We start from the raw sequence: 16584 nt of genomic DNA, 5'->3' as shown, positions 1-16584 counted from the left end.
CATCAAAGTTAATAAGTGCAATCAGACAAGTCACAAAGTACGATGGTGACTTGCAAAAAGCAATGGCCTTACAAAGATGTGAGGTTGTAGAGCAAAATGATGCACATAGCTATGGGTGGAGAGTGTGCTACAACTTCAAGTTTCTGCTCGATGAAATGTTTGATGTGAAGGGCTCACAATCCTCAATGTCAACATATTCTAATGCAAAACTATATATATTTGTGGCTCATACCATTCGATACATAATTTCTCAATCTCAAATTCAAGTAAACAAGACACCCAAATTTGCATCAAAGGCTCTCGAGGACATAGAGACTCAATATTCTCCCAATGTATCATAGCCTTTAAAGAAGTCTACTCCTAAAGCATCACAATCGAGTCCATGAGCAAAAGTAGAGATTCAACATACACCCGAGGTGTCTACACCCAAAGCATCAAAATGGAGCCATGAGCGAAAGTAGAGATTTAGTCTATGCCACAAGTATCACAGCCTCTTGACGACTCTACGCCCAAGGCATCACAATCGAGCCCATGCTCGAAATTACAGATTCAATATATGCCTAGAAAATTACAGCCCCCAATAGATTCTATGCCCAAACCATCACAACTGAGTCCACCCTTGAAAGTATTAAATTCTATGCCTGGAGGAGGAGTCCATATATGCCAAAAGCATCAAAGCCTCCAAAGAAAGAGTTTACTCCCAAAGTATCACAATGGACCATAGCAAGCATCAGAGTCGACTTCATTGTGAAGCATGTACATGAGTTTATTCTAAAGTAGCCAAAACTTTATTGGCAAGTGATGCATGTACAAGTGCAAAGTCACCAAAACTTTGTATTTGTTGCTTGTTTTCATTGGCTCATAATGTTATTTTGGTTGACTTTATTAAATGTGTGAATACATAAGGGGCATTTACTCATGAATACATAAAGGACATTTATCATCGATACATTTTAAATGTGTGACTTATTTTTATTAGCTCATAATGTTATTTTGGTTGATTTTATTAAATGTGTGAGTACATAAGGGAAAGTTTCTCATGGATACATATTAAATGTGTGATGATGGAAATAAAACTATCTTTCACTCTAATTTATTATATACATTAAATAGACTCTCATGATAAGAAAAAATAATTATATCAATTTTATCGCTTTATTACTTAGAGTTCACTTTATTCAAAATCTGTCGTCTCACATTACGGTCTTGCACTTGTTACCTCACACTACCTAGTAGATTATCTCACACTACCTAGTAGAGCATTCTCGTCATTGACAACTTATCCTCTCTCAATTTAATTAATTGGCTTTACTTTATTCGAAGTATAATTTATTATATACAATAAATATCTCATGATAAGAATATAATAATTATATCATTCCTATCTTTGATCACTTTATTTCATAGATTTTGATGTATTCAAAATATATCGTCTCACATGTCTCACATTACAGCCTTGCATCTATTATTTTACACAATCTAGTAGTCTAGCATTCTCCAACCATCATCATAGTGACATCTTAGCCTCTCCCAACTCTTTATTCTAAATCTTTTGTCTCACATTATGAATCTGCACTTCCTTATATCTGTCTCTAATCGTTCGTCTTCTATCTCATCTCAGAATTTTGCTATGATTGCTATTCTTCTATCCTCAGGCTTACTCCTCCTTCCATCTCACTTGCAGCCTTACTCTCAGACTCTTCTTCCACTTTGCTCTCATTACCTTCCTCCTATCCTCAAGCTTACTCCTCCTTCCATCTTGCATGAAGCCTTACTCTTGGACTCTTCTTCCATCTCACCTTGGAGTCTAGTCTCATTATTATTCTTGCACTCTTCTTCCATCTCACAACCTTACTCTCATACTCTTCTTCCATCTCGCCTTACTCTCTGACTTTCTCTTGTTCCTTATTCCATATTCCATATTCTCTTAGCTCAAAGCTTCATAGATCTTTTCAAAGTCATCTCCTCCATGGAGGTTGCCATTAATTAGCAGTAATAAAGATTGGATTGCCGAGAACAAGGCAAACAAAGAGCAAAGAAAGAGACAATGAGCTTCCCTAACCAAGGATGAAAAAGAAGAGTTTGCTCTTCAGTAGTGCCTACTAGAGAGAGAGGAGAGAGAGAAAAAAAAGAAGGTCTACTACTGAAATAAATAGTTTAATTTCATATAGGAGAGAACTAGTAGACTTTCTAAGTGAGGTTACTTCTCGTAGCACTCGTTATGGGAGATTTCCACCACATGAAGTGCAAATTGATCATGATGAGATGGTGGCAGCACAAGAATGGGTTGAATCTCGAATATAAATAGCAAATTCTAGTGACAATAATCTGGAGGCTTATTGTAACTTTTTAAAGGTGTTAACACCATTATAAATATTATGAGAGTTTACAACTGCTTCTGATATTTTGGTGTAACTTAATTGTGTCACGTTAAATTTTATAATTTTTACTTTCTTTCCTTCAAAAAACTCTAAAAAATTGCTTATTTCTATGTTATTATCTGTACAGTTTTGAATAGTGGGGTTTTTTCTTATATTTTATCCAAAAACTTGTCCAAAAGTACCTATAAAAATGAATTTGTACATTGACATGTCCAAAATTAATGAAATATGTATTATATGGGCCTTGAGAGGTCCCCTTTAGGGGCAAGGGCTATATCGACATGCCACATATGTTATGTAGCATGTCAATATGGCCCTTGCTCCTAAAAGGGACCCCTCAAGGGCCATATCGACATAAAAGGGGACCCCTCGATGTGAAATAGGTAAACAATTGTCGGACTCCAATGTGGGTCTCACATGACTTAATGTAAATACATTTTTAAAAAAACGAGTAGCTACAACCACTACTAAAATAACTCCAAGAACTAGTGCGGTGGTCACTCCAAGCCAATGTCACCACCTTGTCAGCATGGTCATCACAAATCTAGATCAGTGCTAGTGAGCTATGGATAGATGACAGGTGGCGAGCTAGGGGTAGATGAAAGGTGGCAAGTTGCGGGTACACGACAGGTGGCGAGTTGTGGGTACAAGATAGGACAGACTGTGGGCAATCTGATCCACAAAGATGCAGCACAGAGACTGCCCAAAGGAGGGCAAAATTGCTCATGTAGTGACATGTGTCGAGCTTTGCAGTATTCATAGCATCAAGTTTTGACAAACTATAACTCATTATTACACAAGTCAACCAATCATTATGTTGAAAACAATTCCGATGAGAGCGTGAGTTCGCTCGAAATTCAAAATATCGCCCACTAGCGCATGACATCGCGGCTCCAAAACTATTGCTAAAATAGTTTCACGATTGGCTACACCTAAGCATTGACCCTATTGCTTAGGTTTCATACATAATCCTAGTAGTGAGACATTTTCAATGTGAGAGGACTTTTAACTAGCTAAAAGAGATGGAAAAAAAGAAATGAGAGGAACTTGCTTATGGCGAGAAATGAAATCTAGATATAAAAGAAAGGAGGTATACCTTGGAGAAGGGTAGCTTAAGCTTGCAACCATGCAAGGTTATTAAAGGGTACCTTGAAAGCAAAATCTTCTATGAAGAAACAAGCAAACATGGGCCAATGAACCTCCATGACATCAAGATGATTTAGTGCTCTAAGCAAAAGTTCTCATTAAGCCATAAGCAAATTAAGTTAGGCATAACCAACCAATCTTGAGAGAAGTGACCCAAATTTTAGTTGAGCAAAACCTCCATTATCCATGGAGTGGGGGCATTACTATATGTGCATTCAAGGCCTATATTTTAAATCTGTTCTCTCTTAATATCATATGATTAAAAGATACACTTTTTCTATACAAATCTATATTTCTTTCAAATGTTTTTTGTGATGCTCCTTTTAGATATATATTTTTTGGTTAAAAGCCTGATTTAACAAGGTGAAAATTTCACTAGGTCCCCTAAAGGTCATGAGATGTGACAATCCCCTCACCCTTAGATTATGACAACCCTTGAAGCCCCTCTAAGTTACCCTTCTATCATAACATAGGCTTTTAAGGCCTTACAATTAATAAGTAAACCCAAAACAAACTCTAAGGCTTTGCCTTTGGCATATGTTCAACTCACATGATAAGTCACATTTTTTCTAAGTGACCCAAAGTCCAAACAAAAGAAGAGATTATCACCATACGAGATTGCCTGCGCATTAAGTAGAAAGCAAAGATAAGCAATTATATAATCTCCCACCAAACTTCATGGCGTATCAGACTTTCTACAATCTGGTATGGGTCGCCACAAAACAACTTGATCCCCACAACTTAGATTGCTAAGGCCACATCAAGAAATCTGTTACTCTAAGCAAATTCTCGATTACAATTTACGTCAGTTCTATCTTTTCGGTCTGCCAATCTTCCTGGTATACCAACAAATTTCATCTTTTCTATATAGACCTTGAGCATTCATGAATCGATCAATTATCAACGAGAAACTCTTATCATCTTGGGTCTAGAGCGTTATTTCCGAATGGCTCGCCTTCCATCTTGGTTGGGATCTCTCCTCCTTCTTGCATCTATCGTCTATGATCTGATGCTTGGCTCTGCTGCCGAGAAATGCCAGCTTCTTGCTCCTCCACCCCCAGGTTCTGCGCTCACTGCATTGCTCCCATGCACCTTCTACAACAAGGGCTTTGCCAATATCTGGGCCTGGGATCATGAGATCGTGGCTGACGATCAAAATCACGTCAAAATTATGATGGACGCTTCTTCAGGCATCATCACTCTCCTGCTTGCTTCCGCTCGATGCATCTTTTTTTGGGTTGCGTGGTTTGTTCATTTCCCTGGCTAGTGCAACATAGGGCCACACATACTTCATCTTAGCAATGGTCCTTTGGATAGAAACGTTATGAAATTGGCGGCTTGCTGTTGCAGGGACTGGCTTTAAAACGAAAACAACTTATGTGTATGGATTTTTCAACGCTGCGATAAAGCTGCCTGCAAATGAATATACCGCGGGAGTAATCACTACTTTCTACGTAAGTATCATGGTCAATAAATCAACATGACTAAACTCATAGCTTTGGAGGAGGAACCCAATGCATTGAGTATGAAGCACTGCAGGCACATTGGGAATCAAGCAAGCTGAGCTGGGCAGAAAGCCTTACGCTTTAATTAACATAGCATTGGTTACGGCAAAAATACGCTAAGATCCGCTCACTCTATAATGAATTTCCTTTTGTAACATTGATGCTTTTGAAACAGACTTCAAATGCAGAGATATATCCGGACCAGCACGACGAAATAGACTTTGAATTTCTTGGCAGGATCCCGGGAGAGGAATACATACTTCAGACAAATGTGTATGCTAACGGAACTAGTGGGAGAGAGCAGAGACTTCGCCTGTGGTTCGATCCAACTGCCGACTATCATGACTACAGCATCTTGTGGACGTCCCAGCACATTGTGTGAGTTCTATAAACTCCAACTAATATCTAAAGCGACTTTGAAACAAACCAAGTAGAATCATATGGTAAGATTTAGCGTGTTTTGTCGTTCCTACCAAACCTCGGTCGGTGGCTGTGAAAGAATGCAGAAAAATAATTCGACTTTCCATCGTTCTGTCAAGTATAAGTGGACGGCATACGGTAAAAAGAAGTCCTGCGTATGTTATATATATTGCACATGATCTTCAGGTCAACCCAAGCGACTTTGAAACAAACCAAGTAGAATCATATGGTAAGATTTAGCGTGTTTTGTCGTTCCTCCCAAACCTCGGTCGGTGGCTGTGAAAGAATGCAGAAAAATAATTCGACTTTCCATCGTTCTGTCAAGTATAAGTGGACGGCATACGGTAAAAAGAAGTCCTGCGTATGTTATATATATTGCACATGATCTTCAGGTCAACCGTAGCGAGCTAGCATGAGTTGTATCAATCGTTCATTTTGATCTTCAGGAACCTAGAAATGAATTGTCAGCATATTGTCCCTCTGTATCACCCACTAACGATTGCTTTTCCACTGTTATCGATGATCAGTCTATACGTGGACGACATACCGATCAGAGAGTACCCCAATGTAGGTAAAGCTGGGGCTCCATATCCAGCCAAACAAATGTATCTGTACGCCACAATCTGGGACGGATCGGACTGGGCAACCGACGGAGGAAAATACAAGGCAAACTTTACGTATGCCCCGTTCGTCGCTTCGTACTCAAACTTCATCGTCAATGGCTGTGCGCTGCCTCAACCCAGCTCTCAGCTCCCAACGACCTGCGCCCCCGAGTTCTCTCGCGTGATCCCGCCAAAGCTCAGCCCACAGCAAAGGCAAAGCATGGCCTGGATACAACAAAACTACTTCACATACGATTACTGCCAAGATAAGCAGAGGTATCCTAATCCTTTGCCAGAATGCGCAGCCACCAGTGCAATGTCCATCGGTTCTCACGATCCCACGGAGCTTTGATATGGTCGGAGCCAGAAGAAAAACACAGAATAATCCACGCTTCTACGTCATAGCTAGTGCTACAGCCATTGCCATGCTAGGAAGGAGCAAAGAATTCTTGTCTGGCGCAATACTAACACTGATTGCATCGCTATGAATCCTCTCCTTGGCAAAAGAAGATTGATCGCGCTTCTTCTAACATGATTGCTTGCAAGAACCATTGTCATAACATAATTGCTGCAAGAACCATTGTCATTACGCTAGAACTGCAGTAAATCTCTTTGGAGACAAAATGCGTGCTGAAGCATCCGATGGAACTTGGAAGAACTATGTCTATGCTTTTAGAAGCTAATGTCAATCTACACAACATTAAAATATTTTAACGCATTGTAACAATAATCCATGGGGCATACTATGGTACTTTCTATCTTCTTCTTTTTGCTTCCCTTGAAATTTGACTTTGCTTTTTGTTTTTTTTGGACAATCATGATGTGTACGTCCTCTTCTCAATTCCAAAACAACTCAATCATTTAGAATGACATATTACCACATTAAAAATTTTACAATTGAGTGCAACCCAGTATAATGCAGTAGAGCCGCGTTGAATATAGCTCAGGCGGTTTGGGCATTTATCCACCTCACTTGACTGCCCGCGTTCAACTCCCTTAGGAATACCCCTAGTGCTTCTTAGGGTAGGCCATGGGCAGTTGTACCCATTGTAGATGGCCATGTCTTTGTGTGGGTAGGTGAGTGGATAGGGCGGGGGATCCACAATAGCTTTGGTATCAATAACAAACTGAGGGGCCACAAACTAGCAGGGGTGCGGGGGAGGGGTTCCATAATAGTTGGCACAACAACACAATGCATCCATAGACGTGCTCTCGATAGATGCGCAAAATAGCAGGCATGTCTATAAGCATTGATAAACTTAATAAAAATATGAGCACGTCTATTAGCGCCATTATTAACACGTCTATCAATGTGATTATACATGCGTTTAATAGCGCATCTACATTGTATAATAGACGTGCATTTAGACGCGTTTATAAATGCGCATTAGAGTTTTAAATTGTACCATAGGAGGCTGATAAATGTGCATCATTGCTTGCCAAACATTGCCCATGATTACCAAAGCACCCATATCAATGCTATGCACATGTCACACACGATAATATGCTTTTTGCCAAACACACATATACAAAAATTAAGTGAGGTGAAGAGAATGAGACAATATATAAAATAGTTTTGCCAATAGGTAAGAAATTTGGATGATACAATGATGGGCTACGATTAGATCTCATCCTCAATGAGATCAACCCTTGCCAAACTATCTACTTCAATATCCAAACCAATGTGGAGATCTACAAATACATTCAGCCCACTACTACTTGTGCTACTGTGCTCATCGAAATCAGCATCACCAATGGCAGGCTTGTCCTCATGGGTAATGGCTTGAATATATATATCTCCTATCTCATGATCCTCCTCCTCTAGGCTCTCTCGTATCACGATCATCCTCACCTCCATGGCCATAATCATCCTCCATACGCTCCATATTAGTAAATGTAGTATAAATCACTTTGGAACGCGGCATAATAGGTATGACATGCCACCACCTATTATTATATATCCACCATTGGTTGATAGACAACCTATTCAAACACAAATACAAACATGTTAATTTTCTTGCATTGAAGGTGTCAAATATAATTAAGTGAGCATTCTTATATATGTGTACAGTACCTGTTCAAATTGTTGGAGTAGTACTAGTGTGTTCTTGCTTTGCTAAAACTTTGTGAAGTCAACAGTTACAAAGCCACTTGCATGGCATTTGATTGTTACATTAGGGCCTCTTTCCATCACATCCTTAAACCACTTGACATCCAAAACATACACAAAGAAGTGTCAAGCTTAATAATATCTTACATTAATATGCCACAATAATCATCCATAGCTCCATTGGCTCCCTCAAAGCTAGCAATGACACCGCAATCTTGTGTGTTTCTCTTATCATCAATCCATTGTGTCCAAAAATGCTTACCCTCACACCATATAGCATTCAACATAGTACACTACACCAAGACAAAATCAATTGAATAAGCAATCTAAATTGTTGAAAGCTCCTAACTTATGCATAACATTATATATACTGACCTTTTGCATTCATCCTTTAGCATACTCTCATTCTTCCATTCTAATATGCATCCCCTCGTCTCTCTCTGCTCTCTCCATTTCGTCAAGTAGCCAATCGACATGAATATCCTTTGGAAGTACTCTTAGATGCTCAGGGTATGGCACACGAGATCCATGGTGTGTAGGAAAGAGGGGCCCCTTTCTCCTTGTCTTCTTTCCTTTGCATCCTCATATATTGTCACCCATCATTTCATCACATCACTATTAAGCACGCAATAGAGGTTTAGATTATCAAGCAACTCCTCTCCATTACTTTGCTTTGTCCTTTTCCTTGAGGCACAATAGAGGTCATCCTTATGTCTTCTTCATCTCTCCATAGTCATGGGAGAGAGCTATCCACATCAAGAAGAAACTCAAAAATATATACAAGTGACTCTTGTACCAACCAACCCTCGGCCATGCTACCTTTGGGCCTTGCATTTTTCCTCACAAACCCTTCAAGGTCTTCATGAAGCACTCAAGGAAGAACAACCATCGTGCATGTACAATGTCGCATATAGCAATCTCATCCACAAAATGCACTATGAGAGGTAGTTGGCTTGTGAGAATAGAACGTGGAAAGGTTTCCTCCACTAAACAAACCACCTCTACTGACATAGCTCAAGCATCCTGAAGCATGGTGGGATCTATTTCCTTTGAGCTCACATACCTAGAAAGAAAAAAGTGCACCATATTAGCAATATGAAAACCTTGCATCAAGTATTGATACGCTTCACATTTTGTATAGTGTAAAGTACCTCACAAGCTCGCCCATCTTGTAAATACAATCCTTCATGTCCTTTGATGCACAATTAGAAATGCTAGTAGGTAGTATGAACTGAACACATGAGCGATGGTTGATTAGTTGCTTCTACACTCACAAATTTGGAAGGAAAAAGAGATTATGCCACGTCATACTTACTCGGAGCATCTTGTGCCAATCATGAGATTTCAAGCCATATAACTGCTCTACATCTCTTTTCTTGCTCTTGGTGAAAGCCCCCTTTGAACACCTCATGCATCCAGTGGGAGTACAAATTGTAGTGATAGCCTGCTTCACTGCCACCATCTCTTTCTTTGATAATGTCCATAGTGCACAGGGTAAAAAGACACGCCCATTTGGCCTCTCTTGTGGCCAAGCTTCATGCATCCTCCCTATGGTGCGTAGATTCCTCCTTATGCTCAAGGAATCTTGTGTCCTAATCAAATGATCCCAATGGTAGATGTCATAGTCTTGAAGATATGCATGGGATCAAGCAAGTGATTGATCTTGAGGTGGGACCAATATGGTAGCCGATAAAAGATAGAGTATCTGAACAAAAGATGGTGTTAGCGTGCAATCTTTATTTCCATCCAATATAGCACACAATAGTTATGAACCCTTGTCGCCTCATGCCATGTGGAGGAGGAGTCGTGGAAAGGTCCTAAATTTGCTTCCAATCTCCTGCAGTGAGTGACTGTGGGGGGACTTTATTCCAAGGGGCAACATATCTAGGATGATCACGTCGAAGAAATTGATGGTGATTCTCATAGATGACCTTCTTGAAGTCCTCTGGCCATGAAGGGTCTAAGCATGGTTAGGTGACATGCCTTTTGTGCTTTACGAAAGCACATCGCACATTACTTATAGCACAAATTGTGTACCTTAATATATAATTTTTTTAAAATATCAATGTTCTTTAATGAACTTACAATATTGTAAGAGTCAAAAAGCACATTTTATCATTGCAATAGTTTTTTAAGGTTTGAAATAGGTGTCCTATACCACTAAAAGCAGTAAATGTCCCAAATAGTGCTTTTTGTGTTACCTTCCCATGCTAAGACCCTGAAGCAACCAAAGAAGATTAAAGAGATGGAAAATGAAAGAGGAACCATAAAAACAAAGCCACTGCATTTCAAAAGAAGGTACTGAAAACAACATGAGAAAAGCTACTTAGTTGGACTTTAGAATGTGTGGTGGGTTTTGATGCCTTCAAAACAAAACATAATGTTTTGTGAGAAAAAATAAAGCAAAAAATACTTTGCAAAAGCAAAGCAAACATTCTTGGGAATTTTCATAGCATATCCCCATGAAAATCCCATTTCCCCCTTTTTTGCATGAGAAAAAGAGATAGGGAGTCAGAAAAAAGCAATGCAAGTTTCCAAAACTTTAGAAATGGACAGGGAAAGGTTACAAAACTTTAGAAATGGAGAGGGAAAGGTGGTGGTGGGAGGTGGTGAAAAGGAAAGAAGAAGGGGAAGGGAATGCAGAAGGATGGATTTAGGAAGGGATGGGTAAGGAAAGGGAGAAAGGATGGAAAGGAGAATGGAAAGGGAAGGGGAAGGAATAGAGGAATCATAAAAGGGAGAAGAGGAGAGAGAAAGGATTCCTCTCCCTAATCTTCTTCTTTTCAAGATTTCTCTCCGTCCTCTTCTCTTGATGAATCTTTCTCCCCATCTTCTTCTTCATGAAGCAGAGAAACCCCTTGAAGCCAAAATTTGAAAAGAGAATGAAAATATTAAGCATAAAGCTCACTTGGTACACTTGCTTCAATCTCATTTTCGGAGGCTAGAATTGTCAAGTCGTGCCTAGTGTAGGTGTGTCTCTGAAGTAGGAAGTGGGGGAGCTAGGTACAAGGTTTTGGAGGATGAGTAACAACATTGATGCTTAAAAGATTTGCAATAAAAGTGGCAAGTTTGGCATAGTGTTTTACCCTGATAGGGTTGATATTATTGTGGATATTTTCATCAATATTTCGTTTGTTATTTACGTGGAGATTTAGGTCACAAACTGTGTAAATATGAATTTTCCTCAAAATTTTCAAATTTCTCACTTCCAATTCTTAATAGGGATTTTTAATATGGTATTATTGGATGCACTTGGTAGGCCTTGTTATAGGGTGTGTATGTCAAAAGGGTAAGGTCAAATTCATGGCTCCATATCTCCTAATGGGATCATATTTGGTGCGACTCTAGTTTGACTCTAGGTCACTATGGTCCCAAGCACCATGATGAATATCTTCCCATAAGTAGGTCTACACATGCACTTTTTAGAAGAAAACCATAGTGGCATGCACTCGGGCACATGTAGGTCCAAGACCATTTCCATGGAGATATTGGGCATAGAGGGTTGAACTTAAGACCAAAACTGGTAGGCCTCTAAATCAAGGTGGTGTAAAGATTCATGCTAGGTGTTATTGCATTTGAAGTAGCACAGGGCCTTGTTTTAGGGTATGTATACCTTTTTTCCATGCACCTAGAGGTGATTAATTCCCAATATGGTAAGGCCAAATCCATGGCTCCATGTCTTTTAATGGGACAAGATTTTTTGTGCCTCTAGTTCATTATGGTTTCAAGCATAAATAGGGCTGTACTTTTTTTAAGAAAAATCGAGTGGCATGCATTGGGACACATGTGGATAAGAAGCAAGGAAATATGCATGCTGAGCCATGCACACAATATCTAATGGTTAGGATACTATGTGTGAGCCTTAATATGAGTAATATAAAGGACTATATAAAGTACCATACCCATCAGAGACACGTATATAGGTTATAAACACACTAATGCCTATTCTTTAATACAAATGCATGATGTGTGGTAAGAAAACAAGGAAATATTCATACCTAGCCATGAAAATGATATCTTGTGGGAATGATACTTTGTATAGGCCTTAACATGAGTAAGATAAAGGCCTTTGCAAAGTACTATACCCATTAAATACTGGCACATAGGCTAGAAGCACATTGATACCTATTTTTTAACACTCATGCATGAGGTATGGTAAGAAACCTCTAAGAAACAAGTAAATATGCATGCCCAACCATGAAAATAAAATAATATGGGTATGAAACTTTGCAAGGGGATTAATATGAATAAGATTGATACCCATGCAAAGCATCATACCCATCAAAGGCATGCACATAGGCTAGAACTACACTGATGCCTATTTTTTAACATGCACATGCACGATGCCTGGTAAGAAACAAGGAAATATGCATGCCCAACCATGCAAACTATATCGAGACTATATCCTATGGGTATAATAATTTTTATATGTCTTATTATGAGTGATATTAAGGCCCTTGAAAAGTATTATACCTATTAAATACATGCACATATGCTAGAAGTACACTGATTTTCTAACGGATGTGTCAATTTTATGAGCAAAAACCTATGATCAGGCTTATCCGAGTGTGTTTTTGAAGAGGTTTAAAAAATTGTATTTCTTTATGGTTTCAACACTGTCATTTTTACTAGAGCTAGATCCCTTTATCATAAAAATATACAGACTAGTCACTCATTCATTTTTACATAACATAAATTTTGTTATCCATAGACATCCCTTTGTACCTCTGTTATTACCTTAAAAAAATAAAAACCTCTAAGCAGGTTTATCCGAGCATGTTTTTGAAGAGGTTTAAAAAATTGTATATCTTTAGGAAACATGGTTTTTACACTTTTATTTTCACCAGAGCTAGATCCCTTTATCATAAAAATATTACATAACATAAATTTTGTTATCCATAGATATCCCTTTGTACACCTGTTATTACCTTTAAAAAGTACCTTGATGGCTTTCTTCAATTAGGTTTCTTTGGAAAAACCCTTTCATGAAGATAGGTTGAGAGAGCATTTTCAACGTCACCCCCTATTAAGTAAATGTTGTAAGAAGGATCATAAGGGATTTTTCATTGAGATATCTCTACATGTGGGTTTCTTCAAAAGCCATCCCATTATGTTACTCACCATTCCCAAATATTTGTGTAAATATTTTTGTATAAAATAGGTATTGCTATAATATTTTGAATATTTCTAAGTGAAACTATGTTTCTTCCGATCCATTTTTGCCACATTTTTACATAGTTGGAAGCTTTTTTTCCCCCTTCGCTCAAACACTCAGAAGATTTTGCTCGGAAATGGTCGTCCCCTTTTCTAACATGCATGCATGATGCATGGTAAGAAACAAGGAAATATTGATTCTCAACATGAAAACACATGCAAAGGATATAATACTTTTCAGGAGACTTAATATTAGTAATATTGAGGATTTTTTAAGGTATCATAATCATTGGACATACGGACATAAGCTAAAAGTACACTGATGTCTATTTTTTATGCATGTTATGAAATAAAGAGATATGCATGCCCAAACACGTAAATGTTATAGATGCACATGGTACTTTGTATAGGACTTATTCTGAGTAATATCAGGTCCCATGCAAATTATCATATCCATCAAAGACACTCACATAGGCTAGGATCACACTAATGCCTATTTTTTTACATACATCCATGATGCATGGTAAGAACAAAGAAATATGAATGACCAACCATGAAATCGATATCCGATGCATATGATACTTTGCACCAATCTTAATATAAAGTAATATCAGGGCATGTGCAAAGTACCTTAACCACCTAAGACATGCACATAGGTTAGAAGTACATCAATGCCTTTTTCTGACATGCATGCATGATGCATGGTATGAAATAAGGAAATATGCATGCCCATCCATGAAAATGGTATCCGATTGTTATGATACTTTTGATGGGCCTTAATAAAAGTAATCTTTAATTCCCATTCAAAGTATCATACACATCAAATAGACACACATAGTCTAGAAGCACACGGATGCATATTTTTTAGCTTGCATGCATTATGCATGATAAGAAAACAAGGAAATATGAATGCCCAGCCATGCAAATGAAATTTGATGGCTATGATACTTTGAATGGGCATTAATATGAGTAAGATCCAGGACAATGCAAAGTATCCTACCCATCAAAGACATGAACATAGGCTAGAAGCACACAGATGCCTATTTTTAAAATACTTATGCATGATGCATGGTAAGAAACAAGGAAATACGCTTACCCAACCATGAAAATAAAATTCAATGGGTATGACACTTTTCATGGGACATGATATGAGTAAGAATAAGACACGTGAAAATCATCATGTCCATCAAAGACACACACATAGACTTGAAGCACACTAATGCCTATTTTTTAATGTGCATGCATGATGCATGGTGGTAACAAACAAGGAAATATGCATGCTTAGCCATGAAAATAAAAGTGATGTTTATAATAATTTTAATGGGTATTAATATGAGTAAGATTAATACCTATGCAAAGTATCATACCTATCAAAGACACACACATAGGCTAGAAGCACACCCATGCCTATTTTTTTAACATGCATGCATGATGTGTGATAAGAAATAAGAAAATAGGCATGCCCAACCTTCCAAATGATATCCAACGAATATGATACTTTTTATAGGCCTTAAAGTTTAGTATGAGTAAGATTAAGGCCCATGAAATACATGTACATAGGCTAGATGCACACTAGTGCCCTTTTTTGAACACGCATGCATGATGCATCATAAGAGATAAGAAAATATGCATGCTAACCATGCAAACAATATCCAAGGGATATGATACTTTGATTGGGACTTGATATAAGTAATATTAAGGCACATGAAAATTATCATATCCATTAGAGACACGCACTTAGGCTAGAAGCACATCGATGCCTATTTTCTAACATGCATGCATAATGCATGGTAAGAAACAAGAGAATATGAATGCCCAAATATGCGGCTAATATCTAATTGGTATGATACTTTGCACAGGCCTTAATATGAGTAAGATTAAGGTCTATGGAAAGTATCATACCCATTAAAGACATGCACATAGGCTAGAAGCACAAAGTATCATTGCATCTCTTCCTTACTTCCCCTTGCTCAATTCCCCTCACTCTCTTCTCCTTGCCTCTCTTTCTTGCAACATCTCCCCCCTTTCCTCTCTTTCTCACAATATCCCCCCTTGCCTCCCTTTCTCCTCCCTCACCTCTCTTTCTTAGAATAGCCCCCCCTTGCCTCCCTTCCTTCTCCCTCGCCTCCCTTTCTCACAATAGTCTCTTTTTGTAGCCCCTACACACACACACACACACACACACACACACACATATGCCACCTCACCTCTATTTCTCACAATAGCCCCCCCTTGCATCCCTTCCTCATCCTTTTCCTCTATTTCTTTCTACATTATCGATGCCCGCCCCCCCCCTTCTTCCTTCTCCCCCACCTCTCTTTCTCATTACATCCCCTTTTTGTGTCCCTTCCTGTGATCCTCCTCCCTCACCTCTCTTTCTCACAATAGTCCCCTCCCCCCCTTCTTCCTTCTCCCTCACCTCTCTTTCTCATTACATTCCCTTTTTGTGTCATCCTCCTCCTCCCGCCTCTCTTTCTCACAATAGCCCCACCCCCCCCTCCCTCACTTCCCCCTTGGCCTCACTTCCCCTCACCTCTCTTCCTCACGACAACCCCCCTCACTCTCCTCCCCTTGCCTCTCTTCCTCACTTTCTCATGACAACGCCTCTTCACCTCCCTCCTCTCTCTTTCTCACAATAGCCCTCCCTCGCCTCTGTTCCTCCTCCCTCAACTCTCTTCCTCACCTGCTGACCTTGCCTCTCTTCCTTTATTTTTCAAGGGCCAATGCATGATTGTGTGTAGCCATTTTTTGTGAAGTTTAGGGAATATATTGCATATGGCTAGCTTGCTTGATTCATAACTTATGCATTTCTCAATAAAATTTGACAAACTTGGTGTCTAAACTGATCTACACATTTTGAACATGACTTTGAGATTAAAAATACACAATTAGAATCTTAAATGAGATCATTAAACTATTTCAAATGCTATAATTCCTATGAAGCATGTAGCTTCGATTGTTAGGATATCCCAAAAAAAAAAACATTAAATAATTGCTCTACACATATGTTGAAGCAATTGTTCATTTGAAAGGGCACTCCTTGAGCTTCTTGCAAAAGGAGGTAGCCAATTGAGAATCTTTGCTATGGTTTAGGGGGTCTCCAATATGTGCTACAATTGTGTGCATACCTTTGAGGGCAAGCTCAATAGCTTTCTCTCATTTGGTTGGAAAGGCAAACTTTTTGAAAAAAGGTACTCCAAACTTGTGGAGCTAGTCCATGGTGGTCTTAAAACTAATGCTCTTTGAATAAATTCCACATTATTTAT

The 16584-nt window shown here is 38.8% G+C and overlaps 1 protein-coding gene across 1 annotated transcript; it reads left to right on the top strand.

The window, feature by feature from the left end:
• The first annotated feature begins 4467 nt into the window (after positions 1-4467).
• Positions 4468-6649, top strand: LOC147902574 (putative xyloglucan endotransglucosylase/hydrolase protein 32). Its single transcript, XM_087374032.1, has 4 exons — positions 4468-4717; positions 4878-4981; positions 5208-5410; positions 5980-6649. Exons 1-4 carry the CDS (start codon positions 4474-4476, stop codon positions 6404-6406), a joined length of 978 nt encoding a protein of 325 aa, XP_087230158.1. The 5' UTR covers positions 4468-4473; the 3' UTR covers positions 6407-6649.
• The last annotated feature ends 9935 nt before the right edge of the window (positions 6650-16584 follow it).

Source organism: Dipteris shenzhenensis, chromosome 4, assembly GCF_047967505.1.
Source record: "Dipteris shenzhenensis isolate YYH24624 ecotype China chromosome 4, Dip_SZ_1.0, whole genome shotgun sequence".
Classification (NCBI taxonomy): Eukaryota; Viridiplantae; Streptophyta; class Polypodiopsida; order Gleicheniales; family Dipteridaceae; genus Dipteris; species Dipteris shenzhenensis.
This window is presented reverse-complemented; position numbering and strand designations above follow the sequence as displayed.

Excerpts from the sequence above, each read along its gene's own strand:
- LOC147902574 (XM_087374032.1), top strand. The coding sequence starts at position 4,474 with ATGGCTCGCCTTCCATCTTGGTTGGGATCTCTCCTCCTTCTTGCATCT. Across the intron at positions 4,718-4,877 it reads TATGATGGACGCTTCTTCAG|GGACTGGCTTTAAAACGAAA; the intron begins GCATCATCACTC and ends TTGCTGTTGCAG. Across the intron at positions 5,411-5,979 it reads TGGACGTCCCAGCACATTGT|TCTATACGTGGACGACATAC; the intron begins GTGAGTTCTATA and ends ATCGATGATCAG.